Source organism: Oryctolagus cuniculus, chromosome 9 (assembly GCF_964237555.1).
Source record: "Oryctolagus cuniculus chromosome 9, mOryCun1.1, whole genome shotgun sequence".
Taxonomy (NCBI): domain Eukaryota; kingdom Metazoa; phylum Chordata; class Mammalia; order Lagomorpha; family Leporidae; genus Oryctolagus; species Oryctolagus cuniculus.
In genome coordinates this window covers 101500181-101523195 of record NC_091440.1, presented here as the reverse complement: position 1 = coordinate 101523195, position 23015 = coordinate 101500181, and the positions used below count along the sequence as shown (strand labels likewise).

Here is a 23015-nt window from a genome sequence, read left to right as displayed (position 1 = left end):
TTGATATATTTATTTACGGACGTTCGTAATTATTAAATTAACATTTAGGTAATTGTTTTGTTCTTTCACAAAACAGAGTAGCCTAAACGTCATTTTAAAAAATGATTTCTTAAAAACAATTTGTCAAAATACTTCCTAAAGATACTCGTGTGGAATAAAACTGAAATTTTGTTAATTGAGGTTGAACATTGATATCCTACCTTTTAATATGTAAAGTTCTAAATTTAAAAACAGTCAAGTGATTTTCTAACAGTTAACTTTGTGTGCTATTTGCCTAGTGTGCCAAAGGGCTAGTCAATTAATCTTACATTTATTAGTGCTATTAATTTTCTTATTTCTTGTCACTGATTGAGTTGTTAGTTTGGCAACATGGCTGTTGACCCCCCCACCCCCACCCCATCTTTTTCTATCTTCTGTTTTTTTGCTTTGTTTTCTCTTACCATACCAGGTTCTGGAGTCCACTTGTCCTGGAAGGGGGCAGTCTGTGATTTTGAGAATAGAGCCAAGAAGGGGAACAGCAAATTCAGTCACATGCCATCCTCCACAAGAGCCGCTTTTCTTTTTCTGCCTTAAGGAGCTGAGAATTTAAACCTTTAGCCCGTTGGCTACCAGCTAAAATTTCACTTATCCTAGTTTTACAGTGGATAGCAGCCCCGCCCTGGTTTCCTTAGAGTCCTTGTTGAATACATTCACGTTAAGTGGTAGCATCTGGTAGTGTAATTGGGCCCTTTTTTTCTTTTCCTCTTCTCTTGTTGTCCCCCTTTCCTCTCTAATAGGAAATAACCAGCAAAATCTTATATGCACCAGTCTTCCAGTATTAGTTGTTGGGGTATATGGAGAAACATATATTTTTAAAAACTTCCAATTCTTCCTGTCCTCAGTGTATACCCATCTGTACACATTATGTACCCACATGGGATTAGGTGCTGGTATAAATCATTAGATTTAGTTCTCAAAGTAACATTGGTAGGGGCTGAGGGAAGGAGATAGAGCAGAATGTTTTCCACACCTAAGAAAGCAGCGGTAGCTTTTGTAGTCTTACTTTGGGGAGTAGATGTAGAGACATAAACTGAGTGAAAAATTGAAGAACTTCCGTACCCCCAAGCAGCATGTGAAGAGAGAGAAAACCAAACAAAGAGAATGAGCTTTATTGTAGTTGCTTGCTGACCACTGTTTTGGGGGCACTTTGGTGATATGAATTTCTAGAGACTTTTTTTTTTTTTTAATTATTTATTTGAAAGGCAGAGTTACAGAGAAGCAGAGGCAGAGAGAGAGCTTCCATCTATTGGTTCACTTCCCAAATGGTTGCAACAGCTGGAGCTGGCTGATCCAAAGCCAGGAGCCAGGAGCTTCTTCCAGGTCTCCCATGCAGGTGCAGGGGCTCAAGGACTTGGGCCATCTTCTACTGCTTTCCCAGGCCATAGCAGAGAGCTGGATCAGAAGAGCAGCAGCTGGGTCTCAACCTGGTGCCCATATGGGATGCCAGCGCTGCAGATGATGGCTTTACCTGCTAAGCCACAGCACAGGTCCCATAAAGAGACAATTTTTATGGTAGGTTAGTTTGTAAAGAGTATCCTGCGCAAGATGTTAAGTCCTAAGCATATGAGAAAGGAACCTTTAGAAATTCTAATTGTTTTAAAATCTCAAAGAGGAGAAAGTTGTGATAGGAACAATGAAAAGAGTATTATTTGAACGTGTCAGCCATGCTGACATGTGCAGTTGTTTTAAGCAAGGTTGAGTAGGGAGATTAGGTACAGATGTTTGGGAAATTGTCTTTCATTACTTGGAATTTTCCTGCTTGTCATATTAAGGATTGTTAAATAATATAGTTCCTCCAAAAAATACCTGTGCATGATGTATTTTGGATTCCTGTGCCTTATTATCTGCAGAAAAGGACCGACTTTCTGGCTTGAAAGTAACCGATGCCATTCTGTTTTTTTTTTTAAATTATTTATTTATTTTTTTTATTTGACAGAGTTAGTGAGAGAGAGAGACAAAGGTCTTCCTTCCGTTGGTTCACCCCCCAAATGGCCGCTACGGCCGGAGCTACACCGATCTGAAGCCAGGAGACAGGTGCTTCCTCCTGGTCTCCGATGCGGGTGCAGGAGCCCAAGCACTTGGGCCATCCTCCACTGCCCTCCCAGGCCACAGCAGAGAGCTGGACTGAAAGAGGAGCAACCAGGACTAGGACCCGGCGCCCACATGGGGTGCCGGCGCTGCAGGCGGAGGATTAACCAAGTGAGCCATGGCACTGGTGCCTTTTTTTTTTTTTTTAAAGATTTATTTATTTATTTGAAAAAGTTACACAGAGTAGGAGAGGCAGAGAGTCTTCTATCCTCTGGTTCACTCCCCAATTGGCCGCAACGACCGGAGCTGCACTGATCAGAAGCCAGGAGCTTCTTCCGGATCTTGCCATGTGGGTGCAGGGGCCCAAAGACTTGGGCCATCTTCTAGTGCTTTCCCGGGCCATAGCAGAGAGCTGGATTGGAAGTAGATTGGCCTGGACTTGAACTGGTGCCCATATGGGATGCCTGCACTGCAGGTGGGGGCTTTACCTACTATACCACAGTGCTGGTCCCCATACTGTTATTTTTAATGTGTGTGTGTGTTTTTTTTTAATATTTTTTCCTCTGAATTGGCTTTGAGGACAAAACCCCACAACTTGTTCCCTTAGAAGCTTGCCAACTCTGTTCCCTTAGAAGCTTGTCTGCATTAATCCCATTTGCTTATATCTTTTTTCTTAATGAAGTTATGTTCTTATTTTTGTCTTTTCTCCTACCTTTAGCTGTTAACAAAGCTCATTCAGGACCAGTTGTCTGATGATGATGGAAAGTAGCATTATGCCTAATTTTTTTTTCTTAAAGAAAAATTGATTTTGACTGCTGCATTTACATCCTATGGGAATACACATTTGCTTGGTATTTAATATTGAGAATAGTTATTTTTTTGATACTCTTTTATAATGCAATTAACATACTCTTAAAATAATTCTTATCACTTAGCTTCTCAATTTGTTATATATCAGGTTCTATATTGCAGGTAAATTTGTTATATATCAGGTTCTATATTGCCTACTGGAGATAAACAGCAGAGTAAGGCCTTTTTTTTTTTTTTTTTTTTTTTTTTTAAGATTTATTTGTTTGGTGCCAGTGCTGTGGTGTAGTGGGTAAAACCTACAGAGCCAGCATAGCATATGGGTACCGGTTCATGCTCCGCTTCTGATCCATCACTCTGCTATGATCTGGAAAACCAGTAGAAGATGGCTGAAGTGCTTGGGACCCTACACTCTTGTGGGAGACTTAGAAGAAGCTCCTAGCTTCTGGCTTTAGACTGGCCCAGCTGCGGCCATTGTGGCCATTTGGAGAGTGAACAAGTGGAGGAAGGTTCTTCTCTTTCCCTCTGCCTTTCTGTAATTTTGCCTTTCAAATAAACAAATAAATCTTAAGAAAAAGATTTGTTTATTTGAGCAGCAGAGTTAGAGAGGGAGATACAGAGAGATCTCCAATCTGCTGGTTCACTCCCTAAGTGGCTTCAACAAACTTTTTCCGAGTCTCCCACGGGGGTGGAGAGACCCAAGCACTTGGACCATTTTCCACTGCTTTCCCATGTCATTATCAGGGCGCTGGATCAGAAGTGGAGCAGCCGGGACTTGAACCGGTGCCCATGTAGGATCCAGAGGCAAAGACTTAACCTACTATGCCACAGCACAAGCCAGTTCTCTCAGTAGTATCTGAGAGAGTCTACTAAATTTTCATGAAATGTTTACCAATTTGTGAATTGATGAGTTGGGAAAACAAAAATCTATTTAAATAGTTATATCACTGATGACATTTTACTACCTTTATTCCCCCGAAACATGTAGTACATCAAGTTGTGACAAAAAAAAATTCAAAACTACTATTCCCTTAGAAAATATTTTTACCAAGTATTCGGTTTCTCACAGTTTTTTTTTTTTTTTCTTTACCTGCTGATACTGGCTTCATGTTCCTCTAAATTTAGAAGATCTCAAAGGGAACATGGAATTGCTATGTAAGATCAGGCTACATCTCTTTTTTTTACTCTGCTTTCCCATTTTGGGCAACATTTCAATTTGACACTTTATCAGAAAATTGCATCTTGAAAATTCATGCAGGTTTGCCCAAATAGCAGTGTTGGAATTTTTTGATGCTGCTGCTTTGGATTTCCGAGATGTTAACTTACTCCTTTGACATATGATTAATTAAGGTAGCCATATCTTTTAAGCCTTGAAAGCATGAGGAAATGAATAGCTCTAACTCCCTTTTCAAAGTATAGTAGTCTGGAAAGAAAGTTTGGAAGGAAGGCCTGACATCATGTTAAATGTGAGGAACTTTAAGCTATACTGTGCTTTGTATCAAGAATGCTTTTTTTCAGATTTTTTGCCATGTTCCAGAGATACTTTGAAGTTATTTTCCTCTGTTAAGTGAAATAATTATAGAAATTTTATTTGGATTCCAGATAAACTTTTTTTAAGTGTAGTAGGTTTTATTATGGATTATTTGGGGGAATTTTAGTAACTAAATTACAGGTAATTTTAAGTAAAAGGTATACTGTTTTTTGACTCTTTAGTTGGAAATGTAAATGTTTTGCAGTTAACCTAGGATTTTTTTCCTCTTCATAATTTTCTCTTTATTGTGGTAAAAAAAATTTACTATCTTAACTATTTATTAAATACATAGTTCAGTGGTATTAAGTACATTCATAGTGTTGTGTGCAGCCATCATTTATTTCCAGAACTCTTTTCATCTTAGAAAGCTGAAATTCTATACCAATCACATAGCAACTCTGCATACCCCTAAGCCCCCAGACTCTGGCAACTAATGTGCTACTATCTATTCTGAATTTGGCTACTCTGGAGTTATATAGTATTTGTGACTGGCTTATTTCATCTAGTGTAGTATCATTAGGATTTGTCCATTTTATAGAATGTATTAGAATTTTATTTTTAAAGCTGAATATATTAATATTCCATTTTGTGTGTGTGTATCCCATTTTGCTTACTCATTTATCTGCCAGTGGACATTAGGATTGCTTCTACATTGTAGCTGTTGTAATGCTGCTATGAACATCAGTGTATAAATATTTATTTGAGACCCTGCTTTCAGTTCTTTTGGGTATTTACCCAGAAATGGAATTGCTAGATCATGGTATTAATTTTAATTTTTTAGGGAATGGTCATATTATTTCCACAGTGGCTGCCTCATTTTATATGCCCACCAACAGTGTAGAAAGATTCCTGTTTATCTACATCCTTGTCAACACTTGCTATATTCTGTTGCTTTTCTTTTGTAGTAGCTGTCATAATGGGTGTGAGGTAGTCTCTCTCATTGAAGTTCTGATTTGCATTATCCATGATGATTTCTTACTCATGGTGTTTTAATATTTCATCATTTTTAGCTCTCTGAATACTGGGTCTGTTTGTTCTCCTTATAATGGTATCTTTAGGTGGAGTATACTGTAGGCACTCAGATATTAGTTATATGCATTACTTAACTGAATATTTAATCTTGTGTACTTAGTTTTCTTAGATTCTTAGTGTATCTGGGATTGTGACTAATTTTTTACTTTGAGCAGTTTTTTTTTTTTTAAAGATTTATTTATTTTTATTTGAAAGTCAGTTACACAGAGAGAGGAGAGGCAGAGAGAGAGAGAGCGAGAGAGAGAGAGAGAGAGGTCTTCCATCTGATGGTTCACTCCTCAATTGGCCACAATGGCCGGAGCTGTGCCGATCAGGAGCCAGGAGCTTCTATCAGTATATTGAGTATTTTTTTAAAATTTTTATAAGTATGTATATATTTGAAAGATAGGATGACAGAGGAAGAGCCATTCAGTGATTCACTCCCCAAATGCCTACAGCAGCCAGGACTGGGTCATGCTGACAAGGAGCTTAGAACTCCATCTAGATCTTCTTGGGTGACAGGGGTCTGAGCACTTAAACTGTAAAGAAAAATCATTCAGTACCACTTTTCCTGACATGGAAAATTTGTTAGTGAGGTATGATAACAGTATAGTTGTTATGATAGGTTTCAGTGGCTGATAATACAAAGAATCCCCAAATATCAGTTATGAAATAAGATAGTAATTTCTTTCTCATGCAGAAGAGGTAGGTAGTGAGTACACATAGTGTTATGCAGGTAGATAGGCTGTGGTTCCACACAGTTGGGAGTTCAAGTTCTTTCTAGTGCCTAGCTGTGCCTTTTTTTTTTTTTTTTTTTTTTTTAAGATTTATTTATTTTACTTGAAGATCACAGTTACACAGAGAGAGGAGAGGCAGAGAGAGAGAGAGTCTTCCATCTGCTGGTTCACTCCCCAGATGGCCTCAACTGCTGGAGCTGTGCTGACTCAAAGCCAGGAGCTTCTTCTGTGTCTCCCACGTGGGTGCAGGGGCCCAAGGACTCGAGCCATAGCAGAGAACTGGATCGGAAGTGGAGTAGCTGGATCGAACCGGTACCATATGGGATGCCAGCACTGCAGGCAGCGGCTTTACCTGCTACACCACAGCGCCGGCCCCAGCCGTGCCTTTTCTAGGGTTGAACTGTGTTCTTATAGTCCATGTGGGTGCTACAGCTGCAGCCATAGCATATTCCAGCTAACGGGATGAAAAAAAGGCCATGGAAGACTATAACTCTTACATGTGGTTTCTGGAAGTTGCATTACAGTACCTTTCACTTAGTTCTCTGGCTGAAATAGTTTTATGGCCAATTTAGCTCTGAGAAACCTAGGGAATAGTCTTAGCTGCATGTTGTGATCAGCCAAATGTCAGATATCTTAGTGCTAAAGAAGACTTAGAAAATGGATCTTGGGAGATGACTGGCCATCTCCAGCATAGAATGTGTGGAATTTAAAGTCCCTGCCACTTTGTGATTGTGACTTTGGACAAATTAGCTAACCTGTCCATCTACAGCAGCTTCACCGCCAAATGACAGTAATGATTCAGAGAGATGAGCGTGAAGATTAAATGTAGAAATAAGTTGTCTAACGGTATATTTGTTAGTATAATCACTGATAATGTGAATTTACTTATCTAAATCTTTATATACAGTAAGAAAAGGTTACAAAGAAATCAGATAACCTTCATCTCAATTCTGGCTCATGGTATCTTGGGCAAGTCTTTCTTTAAAATGAGAAATAATGTATGCCTGTGTTCCTCACGTAACTACTATGTTATATGAATTGAATGAGAAAGTGTATATATGGAAAGTGGTTTGTGAAATGTAAATGAAGATCTTTGTAACCTCTTACCTGTGTGCATTGTTTTGCATTTGTCATGTATATTTTTGTATGGAGTGGAAAGTATAGGTACATGTTGTCTTTTCTTACCTCAGTTGCCTTTTCTTTTCTTTCTTTCTTTCTTTCTTTCTTTCTTTCTTTCTTTCTTTCTTTCTTTCTTTCTTTCTTTCTTTCTTTTTTAAGGATTTACTTATTTAATTGAAAGGCAGAGTTACTGGGACACAGAGATCTTCCATCCGCTGGTTCACTTCCCAAATGGTTGCAGCAGCCAGGGCTGGGCCAGGTGGAAGCTAGGAACCAGGAGTTTCTTCCTTGTCTCCCATATGGGTGGCAGGGGCCCAAGTAGTTGGACCATCTTCTACTGCTTTTCCCAGTGTATTAGCAGGGAGGTGGATTGGCAGTGGAGCAGCTGGGACCTGAACCAGCACCTATATAGGATGCAAGGACTGCAGGATGTGATTTAACCTGATTTGCCACAGTACTGGCTCTGCCTTTTCTGTTTCTTTGTAGACATTTATAGGATATAAGTTAATGTAAAAAACTTGAGAAATTATATTTGCTCTGTTTATGAGGTAGACTTGTATATAAGGAAGAGGACTGTGGTGATTGTCACGTCACTACTGAAGTCATCTATGATTAATATTTAGCCTCTTGCTCCTCAAAGCATTCCATGTTCCTTCAAATTAATGTGGTAAGGGAAATGGCATTTTATGAACTCAGAACATTTAAACTGACTATTTTTAAGTGACAGTAAGGTTATAAAGGAGTTACGTAAGTTTCAAAGGAACTTTTTTGTGTGTTCATTTATTCGTGAACATTCTTAGTAGGTGATGGATCAGCTGGGCTAATGCCTAATCATTTTGTTTTTTTTTTCTGACACTCTGATATTTTCTTTTTATTACTGTACATTTAATAAGAGCTGCAAAAAATCATCCTCCACCCCAAGAAGGTAGTTCTCCCTTTCTCTATCATTGTTAGTGCTTTTATCCCTCTACTACTTATTCCCCTTCCCTTTTTTTTTTTTTTATTTGACAGGTAGAGTTATAGACATTGAGAGAGAGACAGAGAGAGGTCTTCCTTCCATTGGTTCACTCCCCCAGTGGCTGCCACGGCCAGCGCTGTGCCAATCCGAAGCCAGGAGCCGGGTGCCTCCTCCCGGTCTCCCATGCAGGTGCAGGGCCCAAGCACTTGGGCCATCCTCCGCTGCTCTCCCGGGCCACAGCAGAGAGCTGGACTGAAAGAGGAGCAGCCAGGACTAGAACCTGGCGCCCCAACCGGGACTAGAACCCGGGGTGCCGGCGCCGCAGGTGGAGGATTAGCCAAGTGAGCCACGGCGCCAGCCCCTTATTCCCCTTTCTGATTCTGTTTTTTAAGCTTTATTTAATGCATTTATTTTTATTTAATTAATTTTATTATTCAATTTTATTTTTATTTAAATTTTATTTATTATTAAATTAAGTTAAATTTATTTATTTATTTAATGCTTTATTTAATAAATGCAGAGTTCCAGAGGCAGAGAGAGAGAGAGAGAGGGGTCCTCTATCTATTGGTTTGTTCTTCATATGGCCACAATTGCCGGAGCCGAGCCTAACCAGAGTCAGGAGCCAGGATCCTCCTCTGGATCTCCCACATGGATACAGGGGCCCAAGGACCCCAGATCATCTTCCAGTGTCTTCCCAGGCCATAGCAGAGAGCTGGATTGGAAGTGGAGCAGCTGGGACCCAAACTGTTGCCCATATGGATGTAGGCACTGCAGGCCACGGCCCTACCTGCTAAACCACAGTGCCAACCCCTCCCCTTTCTGATTTCTAACAATAATTCAGATCTACTGATAATGACTTTTGCGTGAAAGAAACATAAAATTTCATGCATATTCCAAATTGTGTTTTGTGGGTTGAAATGAATTGGAGGTATGAGGACTTACTGAGGGGGAAAATGTCATAAAACGGATCTTCGGCTAAAACCTGAAATGTAAAATGGGCCATCTTCTACTGCTTTCTCAGGCCATAGCAGAGAGCTGGATCAAGAAGTGGAGCAGCTAGGACATGAACTGGTGCCCATATTGGATGCCGGCACTGCAGACTGGGGATTTAACCTACTCACCACAGTGCTGGCCCCACAGGCAGGGTCTTAACCAGCAGCATGACAACTCTGGTCCAGGGACTCTTTATTTCAAAGCTTCCTTTTTTTTTTCCAGAAGTTTTAACTTCTTCTTCTTCTTCTTCTTTTTTTTTTTTTTTTTTAAAGCCTAGGACACAATGTGTCCGCCGGCTCTTCTTTTATTTATTTATTTATTTGGACAGGCAGAGTGGACAGTGAGAGAGAGAAACAGAGAGAAAGGTCTTCCTTTGCCGTTGGTTCACCCTCCAATGGCTGCCGCGGCTGGCGCACTGCGCTGATCCGATGGCAGGAGCCAGGTGCTTCTCCTGGTCTCCCATGGGGTGCAGGGCCCAAGTACTTGGGCCATCCTCCACTGCACTCCCTGGCCACAGCAGAAAGCTGGCCTGGAAGGGGGGCAACCGGGACAGAATCCAGCTCCCCGACCGGGACTATAACCCTGTGTGCCAGCGCCACAAGGCGGAGGATTAGCCTATTGAGCCATGGCACCGGCCCAGAAGTTTTAACTTGGTATCTGTTATTTATATATTATTTTTACTGATACTCGAGAAAATAAAGGAGAATAGGAATTAATTGACCTGAGTTTTCATCTTAAGAAAGGAAGTACTATACACATACAAATTTATATGTGCATATATTTTATATAATAAGTATATATAAATAAGAATATAAACATGTATATATAAATATATAGAGAGAGTAGAGGCATTTGCAAATGCTACATTTCTCTTACACCATTGGAGAACATTTTCTTAAATACTTTATTAGGTAATCACGACTACTTCACTAATTGCTAGAAAAAAAGTAACCATTTTATTTGATAGGAAGTTCTTTCCTATCTTAAAATAGTATCACTTGAACTTTTATATTTGACTTCTTGTCAGCATTTTTTTTCTTTTCTTTGATGTTAGCAGATAAAAAAATAGGTATTTTAATTCTGTTGAGGATAGGACATGGTTGTGGGCACTGAAGGAGGTGGCTGTGTGGCATTGGCCACTGGACATTGGGAGCACACAGGTCAGGAGAAGAGTGGTTGATTACAGCCTCTTTGGGATCAGAGAATCTTTACCTAATGTTTCTGGGTCTCACATGTGAATCCTGATGGAGCAGTTATGAGAAGATGAGTACAGCTGCTGCAACAGCAGCCTTGCAGAGACTCTGTTGCTCTAGGCATTGAGGAAGGGTATCTGGATGTTCTCCCCTGGAAATGGAAGTGTATCACTGGACAGACGTTATGACTTTCATTCCCTGGTAATACATTGGTCTTTGAAGATGACTGTAAAATTACAGTGAATGAAAAGTCTTGTGGGGGCTGGCGCCATGGCACACTAGGTTAATCCTCCGCCTGCAGCACTGGCATCCCATATGGGCACCGGTTCTAGTCCCAGTTGCTCTTCTTCCAGTCCAGCTCTCTGCTGTGGCCCGGGAAAACAGTGGAGGATGGCCCAGGTGCTTGGGTCCTGCACCCGCTTCGGAGACCAAGAGGAAGCACCTGGCTCCTGGCTTCAGATTGGCACAACGTGCCGGCCGTAGCGGCCATTTGGGGAGTGAACCAGCGGAAGGAAGACCTTTCTCTCTCTCTCTCTCTCTCTCTCTCTCTCTCACTGCCTGTAACTCTACCTGTCAAATAAATAAATAAAATCTTTAAAAAAAAGTCTTGTGAGGTTTTACTGTAAAATAATTGCAACAGTGGAACAGTAATTACAAACCTCTTTCTCGTAGTCAGCTTCTGCAAGGTGAGAGCATTCCTCCCATTCCATATCCAGAGGTATAGGCATACATCCAAAAAGATTTTGGGCATTTGTGGTGAAGGATGAAATCTCCAGTTTTGCTTCAATTCCCCCAGATGAAAAAGATCAGGAGCCGACACTGTGGTGTGGTAGGTTAAACTTCTGCCTGCGGTGCCAGCATCCCATATGGACACCAGTTTGTGTTCTGGCTACTCCTCTTCTGATCTAGCTCTCTGCTTGTGGCTTGGGAAAGCAGTGGAGCATGGCCCAAGTGCTTGGGCCCCTGCACCCATGTGGGAGACTCAGAAGAAGCTCCTGGCTTCTGGCTTTGCATTGGCCCAGCTCTGGCTGTTGTGGCCATTTAGGGAGTGAACCAGTGGATGGAAGACTTCTTTCTGTCTCTTCATCTCTGTCTATAAATCTGCCTCTCAAATAAATAAATCTTAAAAAAACCAAGATTAGAGGGATTTAGAGCCCATTAAAAAGAAAATGCGAGGAGGGCATTTGGCATAGTGGTTAAGACACTGCTTGGGATTGCCCACATCCCATATCAGAGTGCCTGAGGTTCAAGTCCTGGATCCATGGTAAATTTCAGCTTCCTGATAGTGTACACCCTGGGAGGCAGCAGGTGATGGCTCAAGTACTTTGGATCTCTGCCACCTACATGAGAGACTCAGATTGAGTTCCTGGCTCCTGTCTTTTGTCTGGCCTATCCTCAGCTGTCGTGGGCATTTGTGGAGTGAACAGCGGATGGGTGATACCCATCTGTGTGTCTTTTCTGTTTGTCTCTTTTTAAAAAATTTTTATTTATTTATTTGAAAAAATAGATTACAGACAGAGGGAGAGATAGAGAGAAAGGGCTTCATCTGCTGGTTCACTCGCAACGGCTGGAGCTGGGCTGATCCAAAGCCAGGAGCCACTTCCGGGTCTCCCACATGGGCGCAGGGACCCAGGCACTTGGGCCATCTTTCACTCCTTTCCAGGCCATAGCAGAGAGCTGGATCAGAAGAGGAGCAACTGGGACATGAAATGGCACTCACAGGTGTTGCAAGTGGAGCCAGTAGCCATAGGCAGAGGCTTAGCTTGCTAAACCATAGCACTAGCCCCTTGTCTCTGTAGAAACACAAAATTGTCCTCAATGTCAGTGCTGCAGCAATGTGTGAACATTCATCTCTGTGCCCTGCCTGCCACTGTATGATTGGCTCAATGAAAACCACAGCCATATATGTGTATCTTATCCAGCAACCAGGAAAGTACTGCAGAGAAGAAAATGTGCATAATATGGATGCCAGAAATAAGATCACTTAAGATCAGTCCATAGTCAGGAGGTTTTTCCCTATGAAGAAGCAAGTTGAAAGGACTTGCTTGAGCTGTCAGATGTTGACAGCAAATCTTCAGATGTTAGTCATGCATGCATTATGTGGAGACAGTGTTTGGAGTACAGAAGGCAGAGAGTATGTAGTATACTCTCTTTCTTGTCTAGGACTTGAGAGTGAGCTGGGGGACCACAAGCCCTGGAAGATGTACTGTTGACTTCTGCTAGCTTTATGACATCCAGGATTAAGTATTCCATCTACAAAGAAATCAGGACTCATGCACCTGCTGCTTCCAACCTATGACTGACTAGAGAGCAGAGTATGTGCTGAACTCCCACATTGCCTTTCAGCTGTGTGTAGTTTGTCTGAAGCCCTTTGGTCATCTGTACTGCAGCTACTCCTGGGTCAAATGTTAGGCCTAATTCTGTGAACTCAACCTGTGTAACATGTGTCTGGATAGGATGTTGAACGACAATGAGTATTAATCAGGTTCTTAAAGAAAGAAATCTTAACAACAACAACAACAACAACAACAACAAAAAGAGTTACCTGCAGGTCGATGTTGTGGCACAGTAGGTTAAACTGCCCTCTTTGACAATGTCAGCATCCCATCTGGGCACCGGTTGGGTCCCAGCTGCTGTACTTTCGATCCACTTCCCTGCTAATGCATCTGGGAAAGCAGCAGAAGATGGCTTAAATCTTTGGGCCCCTGTACCCACATGGAAGATCTGAATGAAGTTCTAGGCTCTTGGCTTCAGCCTGACCCTTGTGGCCATTTGGAGAGTGAACCATATATCTCCCCCCACCCCCCTTCTGTAACTCTGCCTTTCAAATAAATAAATGAATTTTTTGGCCGGCGCCGTGGCTCAATAGGCTAATCCTCCACCTTGCGGCGCCGGCACACCGGGTTCTAGTCCCGGTTGGGGCGCCGGATTCTGTCCCGGTTGCCCCTCTTCCAGGCCAGCTCTCTGCTATGGCCAGGGAGTGCAGTGGAGGATGGCCCAGGTGCTTGGGCCCTGCACCCCATGGGAGACCAGGAAAAGCACCTGGCTCCTGGCTCCTGCCAGGATCAGCGCGGTGCGCCGGCTGCAGCGGCGGCCATTGGAGGGTGAACCAACGGCAAAAGGAAGACCTTTTTCTCTCTGTCTCTCTCTCACTGTCCACTCTGCCTGTCAAAAAAAAAAAAAAAAAAAAAATGAATTTTTTTTTAATTATCTTTTTTTTTTTTTTTAAAGATTTATTTATTTGAAAGGCAGAGTTACAGAGAGGCAGAGGCAGAGGCAGAGGCAGAGAGAGAGAGAGAGATCTTCCATCCACAGGTTCACTCTCCAAATGGCTGCAATGGCCAGAGCTGGACTAATCTGAAGCCAAGAGCCAGACATTTCTTCCAGGTCTCCCACATGGGTGCAGGGGCCTAAGGACTTAGGCCATCTTCTACTGCTTCCCCAGGCCATAGCAGAGAGTTGGATTGGAAGTGGAGCAGCCAGGTCTTGAACCAGTGCACATAGGATGTTGGCACTGCAAGCAGTGGCTTTACCCACTACACAGTAGCGCTGACCCCAATAAATAAATCTTAAAAAAAAAAAAAAAATTACCTGGCAACTAGAGATTTGGTATGGAAAAACATAATGATTGAAACTTTTGTGGCTCTTCAAACATGAGTCTTTTTTTTGTTGTTTTGTTGTTGTTGTTGTTAAATAATTGAGTGTGCTACTTTACAAAGTGTGGGTTCCATACATGGTTGGGGGCACACTCTGGCCTTCCCTATGATTGTGCATGAGGAAGAGACTGAAGGGCATCATGTAAGAAAAAGTTGTTGGAGTGAGTGCTTGGTGTAGTGGTTAAGACGCTGCTTGGGACATGTGCATCCCATGTTAGAGAGCCTTGGTTTGAGTTCTAGTTCTGTTCCCAGTTTTGGCTTCTTGCTATTGTATATCCTGGGTAGCATGTGATGGCACAAATAGTTGGGTACCTGCCACCCACATGGGAGATTTGGATTAAGAAACCAGTTCCTGGCTTTGGCCTGGCCAAGCATTAGATATTGTAGCATTTGGGAAGGGAACCAGATGATGGAAGCTCTCTTGTTTGTCTCACCGCCTTTCAAATACATAAAATAAGTTAAAAAAAAAAAAAAAACAGATAATAATGGCAGGTTTGCTCTATAGCTTTTCTATAACTGGTAAAAAATGAAATCTCTTTGAGAAAAGTTTTATGGGAGAAGGTTCATTGAAAAAAAATTTTAAAGATTTTATAAAGATTCATATGTTTATTTGAAAAACAGAGTTACAGAGAGAGAGAGATCTTCCATCTGCTGGTTCAGTCCTTAAATGGCCACAATGGCCAGAGCTGGGCCAGACCAAAGCCTAACCCAGGAGCTTCTTCTGGATCTCCCACATGGGTACAGTGACAGCTTTACCTGCTATGCTACAGTGCTGCCCCTAAATATGTTTTTAAAAAGATGATGGCATCCCATATGAGCACTGTTCCACTTTCAATCCAGCTCCCTGCTAATGCACCTGGACGAGTAGCAGATGATGGCCCAAGTGCTTGGGCCCCTGCCACCCATGTGGGAGACCCAGAAGAACCAAGAGCTTCTTCTGCTCTTTTTTTTTTTTTTTTTTTTTTTATACAGGCAGAGTGGACAGTGAGAGAGAGAGAGACAGAGAGAAAGGTCTTCCTTTTGCCGTTGGTTCACCCTCCAATGGCCGCTGTGTCCCGCGTGCTGCGGCCGGCGCACCACGCTGATCCGAAGCCAGGAGCCAGGTACTTCTCCTGGTCTCCCATGGGGTGCAGGGCCCAAGGACTTGGGCCATCCTCCACTGCACTCCCAGGCCACAGCAGAGAGCTGGCCTGGAAGAGGGACAACCGGGACAGAATCCGGCGCCCCGACCGGGACTAGAACCTGGTGTGCCGGCACCGCAAGGCGGAGGATTAGCCTAGTGAGCCGCTCTTCTGCTCTTGGTTCCTGGCTTCATCCTGGCACAAGCCTGGTTGCTGTGGCCATTTGGGGGGGGGGGGTGAGCCAGTGGGTGGAAGACCTGTCTTTCTCTGTCTCTCCCTCTTTATCTGTAACTTTGCATTTCAAATAAATAAATCTTTTTTAAAAATGCAGCCACAGAAAAATATATTTAATTGCAGTTTCTAGTGATGGAAAAGATGGGAATGTATTGTCAGTGACCAGAATTTCATTTATTTTATGTCAAAAGAAGGTTGCTTTTTAAGGGAGGGGATAAAAAAGTGAAAAGTAGGTAATCACATAAAAATGATAATATAATATAATAATAATATATAATATCATACAATATTATATAATATATAATATATTAATATAATATAATAGGATGATATTGAAAGTTTCTGTAAGGTGAATAGCAGTGCCAGCTTTGCCTGATGAAAATGAATAAATTTTGTTTCTGGAGAGGTTGCTAATTTTCATATTTATAGAATTTAAATTTTTTAATTTGAGAGGGAAAAGGGCATGGCATATATATTCCCTTCTTTTTTTCCTGTTTGTAGAAATATAGTATATACTTAGTGCAGTTGTGAAATCTGAACTTGAATGCATTTCTTGGTTTATCTTACATGTATTTTCTCTCCCATTTATGTAGAGCTTACATTTAAGAGGAAACAGTCAAGACAAGGAGAACAAGTAGATCAAGATGTGTAGCTCTGTGGCTGCCAAGTTGTGGTTTTTGACAGATCGTCGCATCAGGGAAGATTATCCCCAAAAAGAGATTTTACGAGCATTGAAGGCTAAATGTTGTGAAGAGGAATTGGACTTCAGGGCTGTGGTGATGGATGAGATTGTGCTGACAATCGAGCAAGGAAACCTGGGTAAGTCTTTACTGAGTGATCTTTACTTAGTGGATTTTTACTTAGAATCTGCATGTTTTAGGAATAGCAGTTTTATGTTTTTTTAGCTTTTGATATACATATATATGTTTAGATTTATTTTTTTATTTGAAAGGCAGAGTTACAGAGAGGCAGAGGCAGAGGCAGAGAGAGAGAGAGAGAGAGATCTTCCATCTGCTGGTTCACTCCAGGTGGCTTCGATGGCTGGAGCTGGGCTGATCAGGAGCCAGGAGTCAGGAACTTCTGTGTCTCCCATGTGGGTGCAGAGACCCAAGGACTTGGACCATCTTCTACTGCTTTCTCAGGCCATATCAGGGAACTGGATCAGAAGTGAAGTAGCTGGGTCTTGAACCAGCACCCACATGGGATCCAGCACTGCAGGTAGTGGCTTTCCCTGCTAAACCATAGTGTCAGCCCCAGTTTTTGAAACTTTATAAAAAAAATTTTATGTATTTATTTGCAAGAGTTACAGAAAGGGGGCTGGCACTGTGGCGTAACAGGTGAGGCCACTATCTATGGTGCTGGTATCCCACATGGGTGCTGTTTCGAGTCCTGGCTGCTCTTCTTCGATCCAGCTCTCTGCTATGGCCTGGGAAAGCAGTAGAAGATGACAAGTCTTTGGGCCCCTGCACTGGCATGGAAGACCTGGAAGAAGCTCCTGGCTTTGGATTGGTGCAGCTCCGGCCATTGCGGCCATTTGGGAAGTGAACCAGCAGATGGAAGATTTCTCTCTCTCTCTTTCTGCCTCTCCTTCTCTCTCTGTAATTCTGACTTTCAAATAAAATAAGTAAGTCTTTACCTGCTACACCACGGCGCCGGCCCCAATAAATAAATTTTTTTTAAAGATTTTTTCATTTTATTTATTTGAAAGACAGAGTTACAGAGAGAGGTAGAAACAGAGAGAGAGATCTTCCATCCGCTGGTTCACTCCCCAGATGGCCACAATGGCTGGAGCTTGCCAATCTGAAGCCAGGAGCCAGGAGCTTCCTCCAGGTCTCCCACGAGGTTGCAGGGGCCCAAGGACTTGGGCCATCTTCTGCTGCTTTCCCGGGCCATAGTAGAGAGCTGGATTGGAAGAGGAGCAGCCGGGACTAGAACTGCCACCCGTATGGGATGCTGGCCCTTCAGGCCAGGTCTTTAACCTGCTGTGCCACAGTGCCAGCATCAAATAAAATCTTAAAAAAAAAAGCAGAAAATAGAAACTTAGTCCCACCATTTTGGCATAATCTATGAATGTTAAAAAAAAAAAAAAAGAGTTATAGAGATGGAGTGGCAGAGAAGGAGGGAGGGAGGGAGAAAGAAAGAGAGAGATACGTCTTGCATCTAATTGGTTCACTCCCCAGATGACCACAGTGGCCCAGGTTCGGCCAGGCCTAAGCCAGGAGCCTGGGGCTTCATTTTGTTCTCTAGCATGGCTGGCAGGAGTCCAACCACTTGGGCTGCCTTCTGCTACTTTCCCAGGCCATTAGCTGGGAGCTGGATCAGAAGTGGAGCAGCTTGCCATGAACTGGCGCCTATATGGGATGCTGGTATTGCAGTTGGCAGCTTTACCTGTTGTGCCACAGTGTAGCCCCATAACAGTTTTTAAAAGATTTATTTACGTGTTTATTTGAAAGAGTGACAGCAAAGGAGAAACAAGAGAGCTCTTCCACCTACTGGTTCACTTGGCCACAGTGGCTGGTGCTACATGATGCCAGAACTAGGAGCTTGGAACTCCATCTGGGTCTCCCACTTGGGTGGGGGACCCAAGTATTTGGTGCATCTTCTGCTGCTTTCACAGATGCATTAGTAGGAAGCTGGATTGGAAGCTAGGATGATGGGACTTGAACCGGTACCCCATATGGGATTCTGGTCTTGCATTTGGCAGCCTAACCTGATGTGTCACATCAAGTTCCATTTTCTAGGATTAGGACAGATTGTTAATAAGCTGTCACCTAGGGGCTGGCGCTGCTGTAGGTAAAGCCACTGCTTTGTAGTGCCAGCATCCCATATGGGCGCTGGTTCGAGTCCTGGCTGCTCCACTTCTGACTCAGTGTTAAATATTTCTAGTATTCTTAATATTTTATGTTTGTTTTAGGATTACGAAGAGGAAGATATCCTGGAAAATGTAGAAATTCTTTAGAGATTGCATTTCAGGAATCTCTTAAGTCTTTGCTTGGAAAATTTTGACTTGTTACAGCTAAATATGTTGTTTCTGTCAGAGAAGTGTATATGGTATCATTAGTAGAATTTTTGACTTTCAGAAATTGCCTTGTAATTTAGTGATAGTATAAATATGTTCTAGATCATTTATTTTCTTTGTGGTTTGAGTCATGAAGCTCCATGGTTAATCTCCTCTTCAATAAAATGAAGAGAGATATTTTATAAGAATTAATAATGTGTGAAATATAATAAAGTCTTTTTTTTAACTCCTAGGTTAATTTCATTCATATTCTAGTTGATAGATGCAGCTTTTGGGCTGATTAATAAAATGTTAACTTTTATCTGCAATATTTTTCAAAAAAATACTTAATTATTTATGTAAGAGAAAGAAAGGGAGTTTCCATCTGGTAGCTCACTCCCCATATACCTACAATGGTGGGGAAGAAGGTTTGAGCTGGGAACTCAATCCAGGTCTCTGACATGGGTCTGAGGAAGCCAACTGCTTGAGTCACTGCTTCCCAGGGTCCACCAATTAGAAGAAAGGGAGGGAGGGAGGAAGGAAAGGAAAGAAAGAAGAAAGGAATCTTCACACACACAAAAAAAATTCCCAAATATCCCCTTCATTAACTTATACCTGTATGACATAGAAAAGAAGTTTTGCATGTATTTCTGAGGATTCTTTCCACATCCTGTTTGTTCTGATTACATTTCTTTGGCTTACTTGACATCATTTTAGGGATCTGGGTTGGCTTTAGGTAAATGAGAATTATAGTGGAACAATTGGGAGACTGCAACATCTCTGAAGTGTTGGGAGCACTCCAAGAACTGTTGCTAGAGTGTTTTTTTAAAAGATTTCTTTTATTTATTTTTTTTGAAAGAGTTAGAGAGGTAGAGACAGAGAGAGAGGTCTTCCATTCACTGGTTCACTCCCCAGATAGCCACAATGGCTGGAGCCAGGAGCTTCCTCTGGGTCTCCCACGTGGATGCAGGGGCCCAAGGACTTGAACCATCTCCTACTGCTTTCCCAGGCCATAGCAGAGAGCTGGATCGAAAGAGGAGCAGCTGGGACTAGAACCAGCACCTATATGGGATGCAGGCGCTTCAGGCCAGGGCCTTAACCTGTTAAGCGCTGGCCCCTGTTGGTGGAATATTAATGCAGGTGGTTGGTTCAGTAGTTCTGAATCTTTCTGACTGTAAAGCTTTGCTTATTCTAAGTTAATGAAAATAAAAATTATTTTCTTATTTGAAAGGCAAAGAGAGATAGAGGGAAAAACAGATCTTTCATCTGCTGGTTAATTTCCCAAACGCCCACAACAGCCAGCCAGGGCTGAACAGACTGAAGCTAGGACTTAGGAACTCAATCCAGTTCTCCCACATGGGTGGCAAGGACCCAAGAACTTGAGCCATCACTTTCTAACCCCCAGAGAGTGTATTAGTGAAGCTGAAATTGAGAGCAGAACCAACATTTGAAACCAAGGATTCTGATATGAGTGTAGGCATCTCAAGTGGCATTTAGAATGCTGCACCAAATGCCCAATCAAGCTGATGAAAATTTTAAAAGTTGCTAAACATATGTTTTTCCTTTACTGAAGACTTTGAAGGTTGTAGTTCATTGACCTCTCAAAACATGGGTTTGTTATTAACATATCTAGAAACACATTTATGTTGTGACTTGTTTTAGAGCCATTTATCATTTGATAAAGAGAAAAATTGCAAACTAACTTGGTTCATGGTTTGGATCACTGTAACATTTGAAGTATGTAATTAAATTTTGCTAATTTTTCGTTATGGGGAGGCTTATTTTTAAAATTTCTATTTTCATTTTATTTGTAAGGTAGGGAGTCAGACACAAAGATCTAACCACTGGTTTACTTCCCAAATGTTTGCAGTAGCCAGGGCTGGACCAGGCTGAATCCAGGAGCCCAGAATTCCATTAGAGTCTCCCATGTGGTTTTCAGGGACCTAAAATTCTGACCCATCATCTGCTACCTCCCAGGATAAGTGGAGGAACCTGGACTGGAACCAGGCACTCCAATATGGGATATGGGTATACAAAACAGTTAACATAAGTGGCTGTGCTGAATGCGAGCCTAGGGAAGTTAATTTTTTTTTTTTTTAAGATCTATTTCTTTATTTGAAAGGTTGAGCTACAGAGAGGCAGAGGCAGAGGCAGAGAGAGAGAGAGAGAGGTCTTCCATCTGCTAGTTGACTCTGCAAATGGCCGCAATGGCCAGAGCTGGTCCAATCTGAAGCCAGGAGCCAGGCGCTTCCTCCAGGTCCCCGATGCGAGTGTAGGGGTCCAAGCACTTGGGCCACCCTCTACTGCTTTCCCAGGTCATAGCAGAGAGCTGGATTGGAAGTAGAGCAGCCAGGACTCAAACTGGCGCCCATATGGGATGCCAGCACTGCAGGCAGTGGCTTTAAACTGCTATGTCAGAGCATCGGCCCCAATGTTTATTTCATCAAGAGGATTACTAACTTTACTGCATATATTTCTTACTTTGTTCTTGAGCTTTATAGCATTTTATTTTGCAGGCTAATTTTGGAGTGAGATATACTATTCTTTCCTCCTCCACCCAAGTTGTCCTTTGCTTGGTAGTCTTGTTTTGCTTGGTGTTTTGGGTCCCTTGGACTAGAATTTATACAGTAGACTGGATCGGTATTAGAAATTTTGTAGATTTCATTACCAAGCCAGTGCATAAATGAGTGCAGATCTGATATGAAGATGTTTTCTCTTGCCACCTTAGCTGTTAGCTTTCTTTCTTCTTCTTCCTTCATCTTCTTTCTTCCTCCTCCTCCTTTTCTTCTTCTTCTTTTATTTATTTATTTGAAAGCCAGAGCTACGAGTTCCATCTGCTGGTATACCCCCCAGGTGGCTGCAGTGTCTGAGGCTGGGCCAAGCTAAAGCCAGGAGCTTCTGCATCTCCCACATTGATGGCAGGGGCCCAGACACTTGGGCCATTTTCTGCTGCTTTTCCCAGGCCATTAATGGGAATCTAGATTGGAGGTGGAGCAGCCAGGACTTGAACTGGTGCCCTTAGGGAATGCCAGCATTGCAGGTGGTGGCCTTACCTGCCATGGAACAACACCAGCCCTAGCTGTTAGCTTTCACTTGGCTGGTAAACCTTTATTTCTCTTTGTTTCTACCATTGATGAAGACTTTACTTGATTTTTTTTTAAAGATTGATTTATTTGAAAGAGTTACACAGAGAGAAGCAGAGGCAGAGAGAGAGAGAGAGAGCGAGAGCGAGAGAGAAAGGTCTTCATCCACTGGTTCACTCACCAGTTGGCTGCAATGGCCAGAGCTATGCTGATCAAAGCCAGGAGCCAAGAGCTGCTTCCAGGTCTCCTACGTGGGTGCCGGGGCCCAAGGACTTGGGCCATTTTCTGCTTTCCTAGGCCATAGCAGAGAGCTGGATCAGAAGTAGAGCTGGGACTTGAACTGGCATGCATGTGGGATGCCAGCACTGTAGGCAATGGCTTTACCCGCTAGACCACAGTGCGGCTTTATTTGATTTTTTTTGGAGCACATTTGGTGATTTGGTTTAGAAACCCTTGGGGCCAGCTTTGTGGCACAGTGGGTTAGGCTGCCGCCTGCCTCACTGGTATCCCATGTGAGCACAGTTTAAGTCCTGGCTGATTCACTTCTAACCCAGTTTCCCTCTAATGCACCTGGGAAAGCAGTAGAAGATGGCCCAAGGGCTCAGGTCCCTGCCACCCACCTGGGAGTGTTCTGGGCTTCTGGCTTAGTCCTGGCTCAGCCCCAGCTGTTGTGGCCATTTGGGGAGTGAACCAGCAAATGGAAGATCTCAACTCTGCCCCTTTTTAAAAAGATTTATTTATTTATTTGAAAGGCAGCATTACAGAGAGGTAGAGACAGAGAGAGAGAGGTCTTCTGCAAATGGCAGCAGTGGCCGCAGCTGGTCCAATCTGAAGCCAGGAGCCAGGCGCTTCCTCCAGGTCTCCTGCGCTAGTGTAGGGGTCCAAGCACTTAGGCCACCCTCTACTGCCTTCCCAGGTCATAGCAGAGACCTGGATCGGAAGTAGAGCAGCCAAGACTTGAACTGTTGCCCATATGGGATGCCGGCACTGCAGGCTGCAGCTTTACCTGCTATGCCACAGCACTGGCCCCTCAATTCTGCCTTTCAAATAAGTAAAAATGTCTTTCAAAAAGAACCTCTGCAGGAATCAAATTACTGGTGTCTTTGCCTATTTTAGTGCACAGAACCCAGCTTGCCTAAGTCTCTTAATTGAAGCCACAGTCATGCTTTGTGTTCCTATTTTTTTCTTTTTATAGATTAATTTGTTTACTTGAAAGTCAGAGTTACAGAGAAATAGAAAGAGAGATAACTTCCATCTGCTGAATCTCTTCCCAAATGATACAACTGCCAGGGCAGAGCCAGCTCAAAGCCAGGAACCAGGAGCTTCATGGGATCTTCCATGTTGGTGGCAGGGGCCCAGATATTTGGGCCATCTTCCACTGCTATTCCCTGACTGTTAGCTGGGAGCTGGAATGGAAGTAGAGCAGCTGGGACATGAACTGGCACCTATGTGGGATGCTGGCATTGTAGGCAGTGGCTTTATCTGCTATGCCACACTGCCAGTCCCC

The 23015-nt window shown here is 42.8% G+C and overlaps 1 protein-coding gene across 3 annotated transcripts in view; it reads left to right on the top strand.

Moving 5' to 3' along the window:
• RIMKLB (ribosomal modification protein rimK like family member B) overlaps positions 1-23015 on the top strand; it is a 56133-nt gene that overhangs the window by 2101 nt on the left and 31017 nt on the right. For all 3 annotated transcript variants that reach the window (XM_051850138.2, XM_051850136.2, XM_051850137.2), the window contains one exon: positions 16021-16246. In XM_051850138.2, coding sequence (XP_051706098.1) covers positions 16072-16246 — 175 coding nt within the window. In that variant the 5' untranslated portion in view covers positions 16021-16071. The remainder of the gene's footprint in view (positions 1-16020; positions 16247-23015) is intronic.